Source organism: Equus quagga, chromosome 9, assembly GCF_021613505.1.
Source record: "Equus quagga isolate Etosha38 chromosome 9, UCLA_HA_Equagga_1.0, whole genome shotgun sequence".
Taxonomy (NCBI): domain Eukaryota; kingdom Metazoa; phylum Chordata; class Mammalia; order Perissodactyla; family Equidae; genus Equus; species Equus quagga.
Genome location: NC_060275.1, coordinates 72,445,675 through 72,465,551, shown reverse-complemented (window position 1 = coordinate 72,465,551; position 19,877 = coordinate 72,445,675). Strand labels below are relative to the sequence as shown.

Sequence of the window (19,877 nt, the reverse complement as noted above, 5' to 3'; positions counted from 1 at the left end):
AAAATGAAGAGGAAGGAACAATGTTCTAACCATCTCAGAAATTCTATGAACGTTTCCGTCGCCTCCTCTCCCATCTTAAGGCTATTATTATTCTCTTCTTTACACATTGAAGTCTTGTTTGACTTATTACAACAAGCATCCATTACTATTGTTATTTTGAAAGACTTTATAAACAAATGAATCACGAAAATGGAAATACCAACCAGAAAGGGGACAAGAGAAGTTTCTGCACACCTTAAAACTGATGAAGGTCTTTCTCCCTGCTTCCTTTGCCTCCTTCCCTTTCTGCCTGTCTCTCCAGAGATTCCTCGCTTTCCTTACCTGAATCTCTTGCCTTTCCTTCCCTTTCCAGGTTGTTTTAACTGAACACAAGAGTGCATGACTAGTTTTTGGAGAAAATTTTGTTTCTTGTCTTTGATTTTTAAATAGGCAGATTTAAATGTTTCACGTGTACTTCTCAAAGAAGGGGTTACTTCTCAACACCCCCTCACTGGTGGTTCAGCGCCTTTTGTCCTGCCCACTACCCCACTCCTTGGTTCAACGCCCCGCGGTGGGTAAAGTCTTGCCCACCTCGGCTCTCTTTGCCTGGAACCCACCTGCCCTGTCCCTGAGTAAGGAGAACTGCAACTTCGCCAGCATCTGTCCAGACGGCGAACACGTCTTTTCCTTTTCCTTCAGGTGAAACCTCTTTCTGGAGTGGGGACAGCTACGATCCCCAGGCTGTTGATGAAGAGAGGGAAAGTGGAGGGGTGTCAGGAGAGCGTGAAGAAAGCCGACGGACGGAGAAGGAGAAGAAGAACAGGGCAGGAGACCGGCAGATAAAGGAATCACTCAGTAGCGAGAGAGAGAAAAGCGCGAGTAAAGCAACCAGACCATGCGCACCGGCGGAGGAGAGAGAGCGCAGAGGCGGCGCGAAGCCTAAACGCCTGGGCAGTCAGACCCCAGATCAGAAGAGGCGACCCGGGCGGAGGGGTCCGCGGGAGCTGGCGGGGCGGGACCTGTGAGGTCCGAGGGCAGATCCAGGGCTCGCGCGCCCCTGCCCGCAGCGGCCCGCGATGAGCGAGGCGAGCCGGGTGTGCTCCGGCTACTACAGCCTCAACCACAGCTTCGTGGAGCCCTTCCAGTGCCCCCGGCGCGGCGAGGGGGCCGCCCTCCTCTACTGCTGCGGCTTCGCCGACCTTAAATACTGCTGCAGCGAGCCGGGCAGCTACTTTCCCTACAAGCACAGCTACATGTGGAGCCTCAGGTGGGCAGGGCAGGGGGCTGGCGAGCCGGGGTCTAGGGAAGCGACGAGCAGTGTCACTCCGGGAGGAGGGAGGTCGCTGGAGTTCCCGCGAACCGCTCAGGTCGGGTCTCTCCCGAAGGACACGGAGCCTCCGAGGGCGGGTGAAGGCCCTGCGGAGAAACCTCCCCAGGCTCGGAGCTTCTCAGGGAGCCAGGACTCGCGTGGTACCGACCCCGTCCGGCGAGGGTCGAGCTGTGGTCGCCAGAGGAGTGAATCCGCCCGGGGACCCAAGGCGAGGCGCGCGCGGGAGGAGCGCAGGCTCTGCGCCTAGGGCGCACCCAGGCTGGCCCGGCTCAGTTCCCCGCCCGCCCCGCGGGAACAGACTGCTCTTTGCTCTCGCCAGGGCCCAGTTCCAGGCAGGTAGCTCTGCTGGCAGATAGAGAAGACACGCAGATAAGTTAAGGAGGAGGTTTTAATTGTCTTTTTGATTCGTTTGGGAATTTGGTGTATTTGAATAGAAAGGGGCTCCTTTGGGACTCATTTTTAAGGCATAACCAAGGATTAGATTATTTTAAATCTCATTGGGCGTGAGAAGGAAGTGGCTGTATCTTTAAAATATCAAAAAAAGGGTGTGCGTGTGGGTGTCTGTGTTTGTACATGTGTGTGCGCGCGCGCGATGGCGCTTTATAATTTGCCTTTTTCAGGTGATCTGACACTGACCTCGAACCGAATTGGAGACCCATAGACAGATAGAGTTTTAGATGCTATTATTACACACCGTAGAACCTTTCTAGGACACCCTCCTTCTCCACACCTGAGCCACTTGACCATTACTGGGAAGTGAAGAGACCTTCTAAGGTGGAGTCTTTCTTGACTCTTTTTCCTATGATGGGAATTTTACTTATTCCAACTAGTTATTTATGTAGATAGTTTCTTTATGAAGTGCTTTTTCCTCCTTTTGTACTCCGAAGGATTGCAAATTTTGAACATGATTCTTTCATTTTGCCTGGAGAATGAATGGAGTATCACAATTACAAAAAACTCCCACCCCACCTTAATTTGTTTCTTACGAACTAATTATCTTATGTCTGGATAAGAGAGAGAGGGAGAAATAGAGAGACTCTGCTGGTAAGAGGAAGAGTATTATTTATCCCAATTTCCTAGCATGATCCAGAATTTGGCACACATGCCAAGTCTACAGCAAATGACTTTAAATATTGCGTCTTGAATCAGTAAAATATTTTTTAATGTATTGCAAGCTTCAAAAAAATCTCAAAAGGAGTGCCCTTTTAAAATTAAACCAGCAAAGTTGTGTTGTGCCAAAGTGGGCCATAACCTCAGAAAATTATGACAGCTTATCCTTATTATTCAGGGAAGCAATCTGTACTGCACTGGTGTCTTATCTGGCCTTTTGGAAAATAATATAGTAACCCAGCTCCGAGTCTTTGGAGGTGTTAATAATGGTGGCAGTGCCTCCAACAGAGACTGGAAACTCTTAAGTCAGACTCAATTGGAAAAGTGCCTGGGATTCTCGGATCCCTAAACGGTTCTGAAATGACAAGCAGCAGAGGATACAAAACTTTCCTAAGGTTTATGAGGGCACAAAGGAATGAACAGCTTGCTGGGGTCTTCATTCAGCACTGACGAAATGGACAGTGCAGCTTAGTTCCTGGAAACATAGAAATCATTTCAACTGATAGCCTCAGCTGGCAGTGTTAGACCTGGGCTTCTTGTTAGCTGTTGAGCTCTGAGAACACAATGAGGAGGTAAGATTTAGAGCTTCATTTCGCTCGTGTTCTTTGCTCTCCACCCCTAATTTAAAATAGTCCAATTGCAAAAATATTCCAGAAGTCACTTGATTTGTTCTGAGATCCTGCAGCTGCTGGAGAAAGACACAAGCATAGCTACTACCAGGTAAGTGAAGTTGCCGAGTGGAAGAATTGCTGCATTAACGTGACAGCAGCTTCAGACCCTCTCTCAGGGACTGAAAAGCATACTGCCATACGGTGCCATGAGGAACTTAATTCTTCCTCTTCTGTGTCTGGATCACTCTCTTCTTTTCTTCTCTTACAAATCCCTAACCTCTTAGGGTTTCCTTCGTTAACCTTCTTCAGGACCTAGGAAAATAATGCTTGTTGCACAGGGTTATGCATGAGTTCAATAAGTATTTGTTGAAATGAATATTTTAGGAGATTCCTAGAGCTCCATCTTTATCTAGAGTTTTGTATGCATAAAGCGTTTCAATAAAGTGGAACTGTGTCATTGAAACAGTTTGCCAAGATTATGAAGAAATTTTAACAGAAAGCAGAAATGGCATGCTTTGTTTTTCCTTCAAACCATGTGACCTGGTTTTTAAATTGTATACATTAAAAGCCCATAATATATATGTTGAATTTAGTTGACAATTTTACTTTTAAATTGACTAAATTACTTTTTCACTTCGAAGATTTTTTAATAACTTGGTTTTTGTTTCAGGAATTTTTCCAGATGTCTGGCCTTCTAGCTGCCTTGTGCAGCACATAATATTAAGTGGATTATGTTCCCATGTGTCTTCCTTTAGTCCTAACCCTCCCTGACACGTATGATCTACGAAAGTCAGCTTTAGGCAAACAAGCATGAAAGAGGAGTTGCCAGAACCCTTGGAAGAGAGTGCACCACGTGAAGGCAAACTCTAATCTAAATATCTAACTAAATACAGACTCGAGCCACAACATTACCCAGTCCTCACTCATGCAGACGGCTGGGGGATCTGGGCTGACATTAATAAACCAAGCACAAGAATCTCTGGAAGTCTGGCTCCATGTCTGTGGCTCAGGAGGCAGTCTCTAAAATGAAGGAGCACTTTATCTCCTCAAGTCAAGGATAAGTGGGACGTGCTTAGCCCCTCACTTTTAATTCTCTTCTCCTTCCTCCCAAGGCAGTGACACACCTAGCATCCTTAGTCAGTTTCTCCCTTGGCTCCCTTTTGGTACATGTCAAACTTGTCAGGGCCCTTGTCTCTGGGAAATAGCAGAAGCCTAGAGGCAAGCCAAGAAGATAATGAAGAAAAAGATCATTACTTTTCAATGATCACTTCAATGATCATTACTTTTGAATGATGATTACTTTTTAATTACTGCAAGTGGATCAATAACCAGTCAATTATGATTTGCTTCTATTTATGGAACATTTACTACAAGCTAAGTACTCTATTAAGCACTGTAATAAGTGTGCACAGCACTAAGGGAAAGTCAACGGAAGTATCTGCTCTTGATCAGCTTAAAATCTCTGTATATTTACACACTCACGCATACATATGGTTCATGAAAGTAAAGTACATATGTTTGTTTGTATTTTAGTCTTTCAAGATAATTTTTTTCTAATCTTCCATTCCCTTTAAAACTATTAAGTTCACAGGTTTATGAAAACTATGTTTTCAAACCTCAGCTGATTAGCCTTATAGGTAACTGTATCAGACAAAATTATTACAAATTTAGTGCAGAGCAAATATCAGATATTCACTTTATCTTTAGAGAAAAGTACAAGGGTTTCTTCCTTAATGCTAGCAGCCATTGGTGTTATGCTCTTTTAGAAAGGAAAAACTCAGACTGAACATGAACTTTATATAAATTTCATAAATATTGCCTTCCTTTAATTAAACCTTCTTCTCTTTTGTAATAGTTGTGGTTTTGTATATTAGTAAACGATATCTCCAATACATGTCTCCAAAGGAAAATTCTACATTCTGTTAAACATTTGTTTCACTACTTTTGCAGAGGTAAATATTTTTCTGTTCTTCTTCTATTGGTGAATGTGACCTTTCCTCCTAAAATATGTTAATAATAGAGGCTTATGTGATTGTGATGTTCTTGAACTATCCCTAAGGAATCCTGTGACCTTTTACCTGTGATATGAAATCACATGGTATTTTATACGAATATTAACATATAAATGTATAGAGAAAATATGATAAGGATTTGATGTTAGGTAGAAAAAGATGAGCTGTACATTTCGATCATATACTGTATATACTGAAATGTAATTTAGTTATGAATGACTGAAGCAAGAATTAACAATGTTTAAACCTTCTCTTTAGTTTATGTGCAAACAATCACTGTTTCTTCTGTTTTCCTCAGCATTGGTGCCCTGATCGGATTGGGAATTGCTGCCCTTGTTTTACTGGCCTTTGTCATCAGCGTCTGTGTCCTTTGCTATTTATTTCTGTATACAAAGCCTCAAAGATTAGACACTGGCCTTAAGCTTCAAAACCTAGAGACTTCTTCCACTCCAGAAGGTAATCAGTATCCATTATTTGTAGCCAATTACCTGTATTTTATTCAAAAGAATAACCTGTACCTGGGTAACAGATCATACTGTTAACAATGAATGCTTTCTAAAAATTCAATTTATTATGTGTCTTTGTAAAAATTCATGTTAAATTAGACCTTTGTGATGAAATGCCTTACAGAAATTGAGCCCAAGAAAAAATAGCAGCAGGATATAAATGTTCTCATGAAAAATAATACATCGATCTAATAAATCCACTTTAATATATACATGTCACTTTCACTTATAAAGGTTTATCCTCTTGCAATTTTTAAATTTTGTTTTCGATGGAGTCAAAGAAGTCAAATAAACAGAGGAACAAAATACCTGATAATTAATTCTTAGTGCTGCATTGTTCGAGATTGGTTAGTCAATGGTCATTAAGCATTTACCTGTGTGCCTATGGTGTGCAGGATTCGAAGGAGTATAGGATAATTTAGAGGGATATAAAAGAAATAGAAAAAGAAATAGAAAACAGTCTCTGTTCCCGAATAGATTACAAACTAGTTAAGGTATAGTGGTGTGTGTGTGTGTGTGCGTGTGTATTGTGACTATAAAGTTGAAATGTTTCTGTACAGTTTGTGGAAGTGGATCTTATTGTTATCTCAATTATAAAGTGCTACACAAATGCCAATTGTTATCATCATGAAACTCAATCATAAAGAATTGTTAAAATTTTTGTGAATGTCTATTAGTGTATTTTAAAAGTAAGAATAATGAGTTTTATTTTGAGACATATATTTAGAATATATTTTAATAAAAATTTAGAATATAAATTTAGAACAAGATACAGTGCTCACTAACTTCCATTTAAAAGGAAAATGAGGGGCCAGCCCAGCGGCACAGTGGTTAAGGTCATGCACTCCGCTTCAGTGGCCTGGGGTTCACGGGTTCAGATCCCGTGGACCTAGGACCTAGCACTGCTCGGTCAAGCCATGCTCTGGCAGCGTCCCACATAAAATAGAGGAAGATTGGCACAGATGTGAGCTCAGCGACAATCTTCCTCAAGCAAAAAGAAGAAGATTGGCAACAGATGTTTGCTCAGGGCCAATCTTCCTCACACATACACAAATAAAAGAAAGAAAATGAAAAACTTTAAAAAAAATTAGAAAATTCTCTGTCCATATGCTCTATTTTCTTCCTATTTCTTCTGTCTATGTTCTTCCCTGGTCATTTTATCTACATTTCTAATTTCCCTTCAACATTTCATACCCCCTTCCTGCTTTATTTTTCTCCTAAGCATTTACCACTAATATACTCTATATTTTACTTATCTATTGTCTAACTTTTCTCCACTCTAACTAGATAAGCTCCAGGAAAGTAGGAATTTCCTTCCTGTTTGCTCACTACTTTATCCTTAGTGCCTAGAACACTTCACAACTGTTTGTTGAATGAATTGAATGGAGTAGCCCTGCATCTCTATTGTAGGTGATCAAAGGAGTGTTGTTTACTGTCACCATGAGAGTCATCACACATCCACTGAGTGGCTCCTCTGTACAATGCACTGTGCTAAATAAAAATTGGTTATATTTCCTGATTGATTCCAGGGGCTGCTCCAAAAGGTTATTTCACGTTGACTCTGAGAACCTGGCAACAGAATTCATTGGCTTGTTGATTCAAGTCTTGTAGTCTTAATGCTGTTTAGCCAAGGACATCCAACAATGCAGCTCCTATGGAGTTAGAGGAAGTCACTTCCTTGTAATGCAATGTCCCCACTCCGCCCCTCTCAAAAACATGGCGTTCATCAAGTCAGTAAATTAATTTGCTACGCCTTTCCTGAGTGCTTGCTATTGGCAAGGTAGGATTTTATATGATTGCTGCCTCACTGCTGCTTTCAAATCAGGTGATTTTGGTCCCTTGGATTGATTTTAACCAAATCAGACATAGTGGAGAGCCCCCCCAAAAATAGGTAATCCAACTCTCATGAGAATAGGAAGGGAAAATGGTTTATATTTGAAAGCAACCCTTTGAAGTGATAATTAAAAAACATTGCCATACTGGTTGTTAAATATGCATGCTCCATTCCAATGATCTCCCACCTAGGAATAGATGCCAGTGTTCTAGCTATTGAGAAGACAAGTCTGTATTTTGTTTAAGGAATGCCTTAAAGGTTAGGGACATAACAAAATATTTGCATAATAATCAAGCAAGTAAAAGTTGCCTCAGAGGAAAATTGGTATCATCAGTTACCACTCCTTTCTTTCAAAACCATCTGTTTGTAAGAGTCAACCGCCCGTCCTTTTAGATTAATTTTTATACTTGAGACTGTTCTCTTCACAGGCGATTTGAATGGCCTAAAGGGAAACGTGTTTTTGTGTATGTATTACAACTGACTTAAGGGACTGGACTCTTCTTGTTTCTGTAAATAACAGTAAGTCTAATCCTAGACTATTTTGCCAAGATTTTTCCTTCATGTATCTTTATTCTATTGGGTTGCATTCTTTTTAATGTATACAATTTAAGGCTTTATACATGTTGAATTGATCTTGAAAAAAACCAAGTCTCTGGCAGTGACCGTGGAGTTTAATTGGCTGCTTCCTGGGCTCACTTTGTTCAGAGGTCCTATTGTCAAGCAATTGATTGGCCTTTAAATTGTGTCCCCTAATCATTTTCTTCTTTTTTAACTTTTGTGTTTTGAGTTATGCATGTTTTAAATGCCAATGTTTAAAAGAATCCTATGGCTTGTAAATTGTACTCTATAGGATGTACTGTTCTGAGCAGAAAATGGCTGTGTGAAGGGCATCTTTCTGAGCAGACACTCACTCCTGAGAGTGAGGGCTCGTTTCATAAAATGGGGAAGAATTAATGGCTAATAGAGGAGCACATACAGGGTTGAATGCTTTAGATCTCTGCTTCTCAAACGTTTCCATTGGAGAATCCTTAAAGGTAGGTAAGAAAGGAATTTGTGTCTCTGAAATTCCAAGGCCTAGAGTGGAAAGGTCTGCTTTAAGCCCTATGAGCTTTCACTTATTAGCAGTTGCCCACTTTGTTTTCAAAATTTATGGGAATTTTCAATTTGACTGCATAATATAATGGCAAGTTTTACTCTAATAATAACATCTTTTCCTTCCTATTTCTGAGTACAATTGATGCTCCAGGAAGATAAAGCATGTTCATCCTGTCGTTTTGAGTATCTGTTGACACCCTGGGGTTGTGGAGAGAGGTGGAAGATCGAGGAGAGGGCTTCTTGGAAGTGGAGTTTGTGACGAAAGTGAAGAGGGCAGGTAGTAGAGCTTCTTGGCACAAATGAAATAATCATAACAGACAACTCCAAGCTTGTATTTGCTGGTCTCTTTTGTAAATGCAGGGGATATAAATGGGAAGAAAGATAAGCCAATCAGCAGTAAGGTACAGTTGTCTAGAGAGAAACGTAAATTATGTACGGAACACTGAGCAAGAAGGCAAATTTGAAGATCATATGATCATTTATTCTGCCTGTGAGCAAAACAGGACTTGGACTGGCTGAGAACGGTCTGCCATATTTCTTCTTCTTAGAAGACATTCTCACTTCCCCAGAAAGAAAATCTTTCTTTCAATTCACTTTCATTGTAGAAAAATTAGAAAATACACAGAAACAAACAAACAAATAACGTCATCCATGATCTAACCACACAGAGATAACGGATATTAATACCATGGTGAATATCCTTCACTGATTTTTTTCTGTGCATCTATAGATACATGTATATAACAAAATCGGGGGGAAATGAGTCTTAACGTGCTCACTGAACATATTGACATATTTGTTTGCCAATAAATAAATACCTTTGCCATCATTTTTAATGGTTCCATTTTATTACCTTGATGGAGGACTATTTTTTATTCTTTTATTTTGATATAATTTCACACTTCCAGAAAAGTTGCAAGAAAAGTATGGAGAAGGTTTATGCTTTTTCCAAGATTTACTAATTGTTAATATTTTATCTTGTTTTCTTCATCATTGACTTTCTTTCAATGTGTATTTTCTGAATCGTTTGAAAATAATTTGAAGATATCATGCCTTTTAACCATAAATATTTTAGTATGTATTTCCTAAGAACAAGAATTTTTTTCTTACATAATTATAGTACATTTATCAAAGTCAGGAAATGTAACATTGATACAGTAATATTATCTAATCTGCAGTTCATATTCAAATTTTGCCAATATTCTTACTAGGTATTTTTTTCCTATCTAGGATCTAGTCCAGAATTACATCTTGTAATTAGTTGTCATACTTCTTTAGTCTCTTTTAATTCTCGTATTTTGTCTTTCATGATCTTGACATTTTTGAAGAGTGAAAAAAAAGAGTACAGCGTCCCTCAATTTAAATTTGTCTGATGTTTTCTCATGATTGGAGAGAGATTGTGCATTTTGACAGGAATACTATGGAGGTGATATTCTCAGGGCATCATATCAGGAAGCATGTGATATCGAGCTGTCGCATTATTGGTAATACTAAGTTGGATTCTTTGGTTGAGGTTGTGATATTGTAAAGTCACTATTTTTCCCTTTGTCATTCATTACTAAGTAATTTGTGGGGAGGTACTTTGAGATTGTGAAAAAAATCCTGTTTCTCCTCAAACTTTCACCCATTCATTGATGGCTCTTGATTGAATTTTTTCATCCAAAATTTCAAAATAATTTTAGAATTATTATTATTATACTTGTAAAATGGTGGTTTTCTAACCGTATGATTCCTTCTACATTTATTGGTTGTTATTCTGCTACAAGGAAGAGCTTTTCTTTCTCTCCTATTTATTTACCTATTCATTTATGTATGTACTTATTTATATCAGTATGGACTCAGATTATTTATTCTAAAATAGTTTATTATGATCATTGTGTATTCCGATCCTTAAATTGTCTCATATTTGGCCTGTGGGAGCCCCTTTAAATTGAGTCCTGTGTCCATCGTTTTTTGAGCACTTTTTTGCTTTTTGTTACAAGATGTTCCAGGGCATCCCGTACTTTCCTTGTTCCAGCCCTGGAATCTGCCGTTTCTCTAAGAAGCCTGGTTCATTTTAGTTGAGAATGGTGTTTAAAACCAAAATCTGAGTATACCATATTTTATTAAATTATTGACTTTGAGCTAGCTTCCATTTCTTCTATTACACATGTACATTGAACATCTTAGTATTTTCTTAGTATATATCTCTGGAAGTGGAATTGCTGACCAAATGATGGGCGTATATTAAAGGCTTTGAATACAAGTTGGTAACTACACTCCAGAAAAGCACTATTTCATGGGTATTATTATTTCAAAAGCTATATATTTTACTAATTTCATTAAGAGAAGTAATATAGTGTTTTATTTTAAATTCATCTAATTAGGAGCGAGAGTGGACATTTTAATGTTTATTTGTCATTATTTCTTTTGTTGCATATTGTTGCTCCTATCTTAGACACATTTTTCTATGGGAGTATTCATTTTTTTTTTTTAAAGATTTTATTTTTTCCTTTTTCTCCCCAAAGCCCCCCGGTACATAGTTGTGTATTCTTCGTTGTGGGTTCTTCTAGTTGTGGCATGTGGGACGCTGCCTCAGCGTGGTCTGATGAGCAGTGCCATGTCCGCGCCCAGGATTCGAACTAACGAAACACTGGGCCGCCTGCAGTGGAGCGCGCGAACTTAACCACTCGGCCACGGGGCCAGCCCCTGGGAGTATTCATTTTTCATTGCTTTATAAAAACTTTGCATCCAGTAACTAAAAGCTTTTTCACATGTTGCAAATGTTTTTCATAGTTGTTTCCTTTTTAATTTTGTATGTGTCAATTTTTCAACTGTAGAAGCTTCTCCTTTTGTGATTTCTCTCTTTAGTTTCATTCTTAGAAATTTCTTACCTCACTATAACATGCATTCACCTATATTTTCTTCCACATTTTTTCATTGTTTTTATATTTAAATCTTTAACAATCCTGGAATTTTAATTTTGGTGTAAAGTGTGAGGTAGGGATTTGCCTTTATTTTTATTTTGCAAATAATGAGCCAGTTGCCCAAATATTTATTCGATAAACCATCTTTCTCTTGCCAATTTAAAATGTCACCTTTGTCATAAACTAAATTCTTATCTATACTGAGATCTGCTTTTAGACTTTCTGTTCTGTAAAATTTTTCACTCTGCATATTCTTAAGCTAGTAATATACCCTAAAAATTACTGTAGGTATATAATTTATTTCAATATCTGATTAGGCAAGACTTTCTCTTCCCTCCCATTATGCTTTTTTTCCAACGTTTCTTGGCTACTCTTTTAATATTCAGGTTTCCAAATAAACTCTTGAGTCACATTGTCAAATTTTTAAAAATCAAGTGGTATTTTGGTGGGTTTCGTATTAAATATATAGATAACTTTGGGAGCTATTTTTCTTAGTAGCCTTAATACCACTTCAACAAAACTCTGTTCAAAAGTCTTATTAATTAGAAAAAAAAAGTCTTATTAATTAGGCTGCCAAATTATTTTGTAGCACCATTCTTTGTTTCAGAAAGGCTTTATGAACTCACTGAGATCTTAGCAGAAGATGGGATCATTTGAATTCAATGGCAGAACAGGCCATTTTTGCCTCCTAAAGGGACCTTTCTACTTAAAATAACATTTTTGTTCCTGGAATGTAGAAAATCACATTTCACAGCAGAGCTACGGCTACATTTAGCATTTGTGAGTCCTCCTCAGGACCCACGGTTAGGCAATCCTAGCTGATGTTGGAACCAATAAGCAAAATAGAAGCCAGTATCTCATTAAAATTCATTTAAAGGATTTTGGTGGCTGGCCCTGTGGCGTAGCAGTTAAGTTCATGTGCTCCATTCTGGCGGCCCAGGGTTTGCAGGTTCAGATCCTGGGCACGGACCTATGAACCACTTATCAGGGCATGCTGTGGCAGGCATCCCATGTATAAAATGGAGGGAGGTGGGCACAGATGTTAGCTCAAGGCCAATCTTCCTCAGCAAAAGGAAAAGGGTTGGCTGCAGATGATGGCTCAGGGCTAATCTTCCTCAAAACAAAAACAAAAACAAAACAAACAAAAAATTCATTTAAAGGATTTAAAATATCAGCTGAATTCCTTTGTGAGTTATGTTAGTCATCAGTGGTTGGAAGAATTTAACAATGCAGAAAAGGAAAAGAAAAAGGCCAATTGTGGAAAAAATTGGGTAGAAGAAACATTTCTGGATAGAACTGCCTTAACTTACTGATGGATGGGCAAAGCAAAAGGGCTAGTCTAGGATGTTAACCTTCACAATGAATTTTTTACTGTATTTACTTAAGATACTTATATATCCTTTAGAGGAAGGCAGGACATTGAAGAAGGGGGCGGTCAATAGATTGGTAGGTTACTAGGCAAGTTTTGCTCATTTCTCCATTTACCTCAGATCCAGTCTTGTGCATTATATTAAATTTGAAGGGAAAACATCGTCTTGCAAATAAAAAACACTTTTAGGGTGCAAATTTAAGATTGCTTATTTCCATTAGAAGGAACTGTGGGATGAGTGGGATTTGTAAATTTTCTACTAAATAATAAAGTGAGTCAAATGATTAGTAATTAGAAGCTGCTGTAGGACTGCAGAATGGTAACACAGAAGCTAGGAGGATACAGGCAGATAAAGGCAGAAAAGCTTAATTACAGTTCTGCCAGATAGCCAGGAGATGAAGACCTGCAGAAGGCCCCAGCATTCGCTTGATATTTTGAAATGGCAGGCAAGAGCAGAGTCCATAGAAGAGTTCCAGGATAAATGGACCCCTGAGGGCTGGTTCTGAAAGTGAATGCAAAACTTAACTGTTAGCAGAAAAAATATATTGGTCTAGTTTGTGATGAAGATGGATGGAAAGATTTTGTTTGATGAATTTGTTTGATGAATTGGATTTAAATTTTGACATAGGCCAAAGCTTTAGTTTAAATGCCAGTCTGAGAGGTATAGGATTAAAGGAAGGTTGAGATTTACATAAGATGAACCAGAACAGAAAAAAGAATGAAAATGGGATGCGAGCAGCAGAAAGAGCAATTAATGTCAACCCAGGAAACAACAGTGATGCTGGATCTTTGCAATTTGCACTCAGGTAAAGAAAAGGAGGAATTAAATAAGAAAAACTTTTAGGTGTAACAAATCCCTTGGGAGTTCAGTAGAATTACAGATTTCTTATTTAAAATGGAACCCATATTGTAACCTTGTGATAGAAAGGCCGCTGGTTTTATCCCTATTTCGTTGGTTAAGAAATGAGCTTCTATTTATTAAAGCAAAACTAGGAAAAGCTGAGATTGCTTAGACTTTTGCTTCTTTCTCTTTTAAAATTATTCCAAAGGGATGCAGTTAGCTGGACTCTGTTGTCATGATAGCCCACTCATCGAAATTGTTTTCCCATATGCCCAATTACTCTAACTTACCAGAGGGATATACACTGAAAACTCCTTTGGATTTTTATAAGCTGCAGGAAGAGAGTGAACACCAGGGGTGTTAATTTGCTAATCAAAGCTCCTGCTCCAAATGATGTCAGTAGGGTGTTTATTTATAACAAATCTTTTCTTGTTTGTGTAGCAAATTGGTCTTGTTAAGGGAACTGCCTTGCTCTATCAAGCCAATCTAAGAAATTATCTTTGGCTGCACCTACACTGGTTAGAAGGATCCAGTGGCCAAGGGAATAAGGGTCAGGCCTGGAGAATGGGGTCTTCATGAGTCCTTGATGAAGAAAAATCTATAATACTGGAACGTATTTTGCAAGCCTTTAAGTCTCAGAGGGCAGTGGACCGGTTAAAGATTTTCAGTTGTGGCCAGAAAAATAAATAATGGAAACTAGAGCTGTCAGAATGGAGATGACTTAGAGAGAAACTCAAGCTAAGTTAGAAAATAACTTCCTGAGTTTATTCCCCATAAAAAAAAGACAAAAACAAAAACTGTATGTGACAAGGTAGATAAAAACACCTTGAAAATCTGATTAAAATATTACAAATTTAAGTTTGTAAAAAGCTTAGGAAACATGAAGGACTTGAACTAACCAACATTACAGTTTTCAGACTTCCAGGAAATGAAATATTAAAATTTTAGATGTTTAAAGAAAGGCTTATGTAAGATACAAATGCCACCCAGATAGTATGAAACTAATTTACATCTTATATCCTTGATCTTTTACCTTTACCTGCTATGATAAAATGAAAAATAAACCTACAAACATTTTGTTTTTTAAATGTTATATGAGGAAAATAGTTTTAAGGGCCCCCATATGGAATATATTCCATTGCTTAAGTAATTAGTAGTTAAATTTGAACCTACTATTTTTTTTAAAGTCTACTTTGTAAATAACAGTCAAGAACTTGTCAGTTCATCGAATTTTCACGCCAGCTTTCTCTGCTACATGTATCTTAAACAGCCATGCTGGCTGATTGGGCAAAGGGCTACTTGCCAGGCTAGAAAATGTTGTGCCTACAACAAATTAACTTTTGAAAATCAAATTATATGGCTGAAACATTATGATTGGATGTTTAGAAGTAGAACATTATTTTACCATCAAAAAAGTTCATAAGAAATGTAATGAAATAAAGCCATATATTGTACCTCTCTAGGCCCTACATTTTAAACTTGCAATAATTTTAATATTAGCCCAGAGAACTATACCACATGTGTTTCAGTCCTATGGGCAGGATCTGGGCTGTAGTGGGACTGCTTTCTTCAAAACTTGTAAATAATATTGCCCTTTGGGTGTCGAACTATGAAATCAACCCACAGTGGGAGATGTCCTGATTGGCCCTAGAAAGCAGTTTATATAACTACTTATAAATGGGCAAAGCCAGGCAGTATGAACACAATCAAAGGTGAGGCTTAGGCTTATCTAAAGAAAAACAAAATAAAAAATGCATATCAAGAAGACAGTCTAGATGGCAAAAAATAGAGGAAGTAGCTACTTATAATAATGGAATCTCTTGGCGAATGGGTCTCCCTTCCCCTTAGGGAGGTTCAGAGCAGACATTTCTAAAACCCGAAGGACAAGTAATAGTTATTCAAGTAAAAGTGATTGGAAAGTAAGGGCACCAAGTAGCTGGAATAGTGTGTGCAAAGGCTTGGGGCAGAGAGAGGCAGCAGGGCATGCTGGGGAACCTGGCAGTATTTCTGTTTGTCTGAAACACCAGGTATAAGGAGGGGAGGCGGGCAGGCTGAGCTGGGAGAGGGAAGCAGGGCCAGGTCCTCAGCCTAACCAAGAAGTTCAGAGTTGAGCCTAAAGGATTTTAAGCAGAGAGAAGCTGATAGTAAGCCGAAAGTACTATTATTGTATTGCTGATAATTTTGCATCCTTTCAAACTTAACATGGTATTCTGAGAACTTTCCATGTAATAAAAATTTATTGGAAATCACCTTTTGATGATACTTCACGCATGATAATTTAGCAATTCCCCTAGTATTAGAAATTTAAGGCACTTACATTTTTTGGTATTGAAAATAACCACTGAACATCTTTCTATAGAAATTTTAGATCTCATCTCTGTTGGTTTCCTTGGGAACTTTATGTTAAAATCGCATTACAGGTAGGAACGCTTCAGACTTAAAAAAAAAAAAATGTCCATCATGTCACACCCTTGGCTAAGAAAGATTACTTTTTTCCTGTGCCTAAGTGAGTCAGGAAGAATGGCTTATTACCTTTTGAATTTACATTTCTTTCTTCCTAGTAAGACTGAAGATCTTTTCATGTTTATTAGCCATATCTTTTGTCCAGTTTTTTCACCCACTGAGAGGTGTTAATGTTTTATATATTGATAGGTAAGACTTTGTTATATATTAGACATGAATCATTTGTTCTAAACTTTTCTTCCCAGTTGGCTTCCAATCTTGTCTTTTACTAGCTACAATTTCAAAGTTTTTATTATGTCAAACTTTTAATCTTATGCTTTAATTCATTATTTCACTCAACAAATATTTATTGAACACTACCTATGTACAAGGCATTTTTTTCTAGACACATCATCAATGAATAAAATAGTAAAAGATCTCTGGCATGCACTGCTTACATTTTAGTGACAGGAGATACACAATAAATTATAAACATAATAAATAGGTAAATTATAGTATATTAGAAAATAAATACTATGGGGAAAAATGGAGAGCAAAAGGGATCGTGGATGGGGGGGAGACGTAGTTGCAATTTTAAACTCAGTTCAATTGAAAAGGTGACTTTTGAGCAAAGACTTTGAAATGAGAGAGTTACTGTGCAGATAATCTGGGAGAAGAACATACCAGACAGTGGATAGCCAGTGCAAAGGCCCTGTGGCTGGAATGTGCCTGAAATGTTTGATCAAAGAGGTTGGAGTGAATGAGGGGGTGAATAGAAAAAGATGAAGTCAAGGAGATTAATGATGTGTGTATATGAGATGACATAGGCCATTATAAAGATTTCGGTGAAAGGGAGGGTTATGAGCAGAGGATGTGATTTGACTTATGTTGTAAAGGATCACTCTGAGTGTTGTGCTAAGAATAGAATCAGTGGTAGCAGTAAAGGTGATGAGAAGTGAGTGGATTGATTCTGGATGTATTCTACAAGTGTAGTCAACAGGATTTCAGATGGATTGCATGTGGGGTGTGAGAGAAAAGAATCAAGGACGACTGCAACGGGGAGAAAAAGACTGTAAGTGGAATGGGCTTTTTTTTTTTTTTTTTTTCTGGGAATGATCCAAATTTCAGTTTTGGACTAAGCTGGAGATGTCTACTAGATGTCCAAGTGGAGATGTCAATTAGAAGGTTGAATCTGGAGTTCAGGAGAGGTCTGGGTTAGAGGTATACATCTGGGAGTCATCAGCATAGAGAAGGTATTAAAACCTGAGAGATTAATGAGATTAAGTAGGGAGTGACACAGAGACAGGAACCAACGGCTGAGCCCTGAGGCACTCCTAGGTCTAGGAGGCCTGGGAGAAGAACAGGGACCAACAGGAGACGCTGAGGAGCAACGGCAACACAGGAATGAGTTAAGAAAGAGTGGCATCCTGGAAGCCGAAAAAGAAAATGCTGTTGACAGGTCGAATAAGATGTGGATTGTGACCTGGCCTGTGGATTGGCAACAGGAGGTCATTAGTGACGTCTGTGATTTCTTTCACTGCTTTACATATTTATATATTATTTAAGTAGATTTAAATTGGTATATATTGGTGAACTATATGATACATTCATTATTTTCACAATTACTTTTCCAACACCATTTGGTGAGGAATAATCTATTTCTTTGCTACAAGCTTGTTAGTTGAACTTCTGATGAGCAAAGGTCCACATTCCTCTACCCTTGTGCATTTTGGACTCATTTACATAGAATGAGTGAATGAGATTACGGCACAAATGTGTTCTTTTAAAACATTACATCTAGGGCCACCGTGTGGCTGAGTGGTTAAGTTTGCACGCTCCACTTCCGTGGCCCAGGGTTTCGCTGGTTCGGATCCTGTGCGTGGACCTAGCATTGCTCGTCAAGCCATGCTAAGGCAGCGTCCCACACATAACTAGAAGGACCTACAAGTAGAATATACAACTATGTACTGAGGGGCTTTGGGGAGAAAAAGAAGAAAAAAAAACATTGGCAGATGTTAGCTTAGGGCCAATCTTTAAAAAAAGAAAAATTACATCTAAATTCCTTATGATGGTAAAGCCTTAAGGAGTGCTGCAAATTATTACGATTTGCTTTAGTATAGTTTTGTTTACTTTATGCACAGGGACAGTCACACTTTTATTTAGCAACCAAGAAACTGTTACCTTCTTATCAAATGTGTAGTTTCCTCCATGGAAGCATGGAGAAAGATAGATAAGCAGGGACATGAAATCCTTACTTCTGTTACTCAATATTTCCCTTATTTGACTTTCAGGAGGAAATGCTCAAAAACAGGTTTGAAATGATTCGATTCTCACTCATCAACATAGTGTTATCAGGACATAATATTTTCAATATTGCTACGACATTTATTTTTTAAGCACAAATTTTAAGAAGTCCAATTTCGTCCTAATTCCAAATAATTATTTCATTTTGTTTTGTGTGTTTTCAGGCAACTCAAATAGGAGAACCAAAGCCCCCAATTCCACGGCAGCATCGAATTCAACACATGAAACATCGTATGAAGCTGATGATACAATTCAAGACAAAACAGTGGACACATCACAAATAAACACTGTGTCTTATTAAAAACCCTGTGTTGGAAAAGCCCGGGAGAGAAGGAGCAATAAAAATAAAGTGTGCATTTCAAATACAGTTCTTAATAATTCTTTTCAAAAATTCGCCACTCACGAAGCAAGAAACAGCTGCATTTTTGTTCAATTAATTTATTAAACACCCACTAAGGTTTTTGATAGATTTTCATGTGCACAAGTTTACTTTTATTTGCTAATTAAGATGTTTCTGCATTACATAATACTTCAGGAGAACTTAAAGAATTTCTCAATAACACAGATGAGCAAACTATCTCAGTGAAAAACGAGAAATTTATGTCACATTACCAGCATTTCACAATTTTTGATACTTAGAGGCAGTTATTTTTATAAGAGATGGTACTGGATAGGTAAATCTCTGGGGGGAATGGTCTTATAAACTAGAGGTGGCAGATTCTTAAGTCTCTAGAAATCAACCCATGCCTTTTTTAGAGGATTTCCTAGGCACATAAACAATATATTGCCTTTATAAAAGCCAACATTCAATAACAAAATATATCACAATATATAATCTGCATAATAAATATGTTCTGCATACCAAGGGATAACTATAACAAAAATCCTTCACTGATAAAGTTCCTAAGGAATTTGTATAGTGAAAGTTATAAAACAAGTTCTCTGGTCCCACCTAAGGCTATTGCAGCAATACCACTTAGACATCTAGAAATATAACTAGTTTCTGCAAATTATAATTGTCTTAAAAGATTTTTATTCATAAGTGTGATTTCAATTATAAGAACACAGACCCGGTTTTATAATGGAATTCAATAGGAAAAAGGATTAATTTTAAGTTGGCTCTGCGGAACACATCTACTGTGTTGTATAAACTTTCCATAGTTGGAAGACTAGCCTTTCAAAATGTGCTGAATACAGCTTCTCTGGTTTGATAGGGAAAAAAAAAATGTCTTATTGCTCTCAGGCATGCAAACCTCAGGGTTAGAAACTTTTGACCATTAGGCTGTCAAAATTTCTACCAGGAATTGGGGATATCTTCCAGACCAGCACTGTCCAGAAGTTTCTGTGATGATAGAAATGCTCTTTCTACATCAGCACTGTCTGGCATGGTAGCCACTAGCCACATGCAGCTCCTGGGCACTTGAAATGTGGCTAGTGCAACTTAAGAAATCTGTTTTTATTTTATTTATTTAATTTAAATAGCCACATGTGCCTGTACTGACAGCACAGTTCCAGGTCATTATTGCAACACCCTACTG

At 38.1% G+C, this 19,877-nt stretch overlaps 1 protein-coding gene across 1 annotated transcript; it reads left to right on the top strand.

Moving 5' to 3' along the window:
* The first annotated feature begins 1,055 nt into the window (after positions 1–1,055).
* Positions 1,056–18,640, top strand: SHISAL2B (shisa like 2B). The gene is made up of 3 exons (XM_046671339.1): positions 1,056–1,246; positions 5,341–5,498; positions 18,504–18,640. Exons 1-3 carry the CDS (start codon positions 1,056–1,058, stop codon positions 18,638–18,640), a joined length of 486 nt encoding a protein of 161 aa, XP_046527295.1.
* The last annotated feature ends 1,237 nt before the right edge of the window (positions 18,641–19,877 follow it).

Excerpts from the sequence above, each read along its gene's own strand:
- SHISAL2B (XM_046671339.1), top strand. The coding sequence starts at position 1,056 with ATGAGCGAGGCGAGCCGGGTGTGCTCCGGCTACTACAGCCTCAACCAC. Across the intron at positions 1,247-5,340 it reads AGCTACATGTGGAGCCTCAG|CATTGGTGCCCTGATCGGAT; the intron begins GTGGGCAGGGCA and ends TGTTTTCCTCAG. Across the intron at positions 5,499-18,503 it reads GACTTCTTCCACTCCAGAAG|GCAACTCAAATAGGAGAACC; the intron begins GTAATCAGTATC and ends GTGTGTTTTCAG.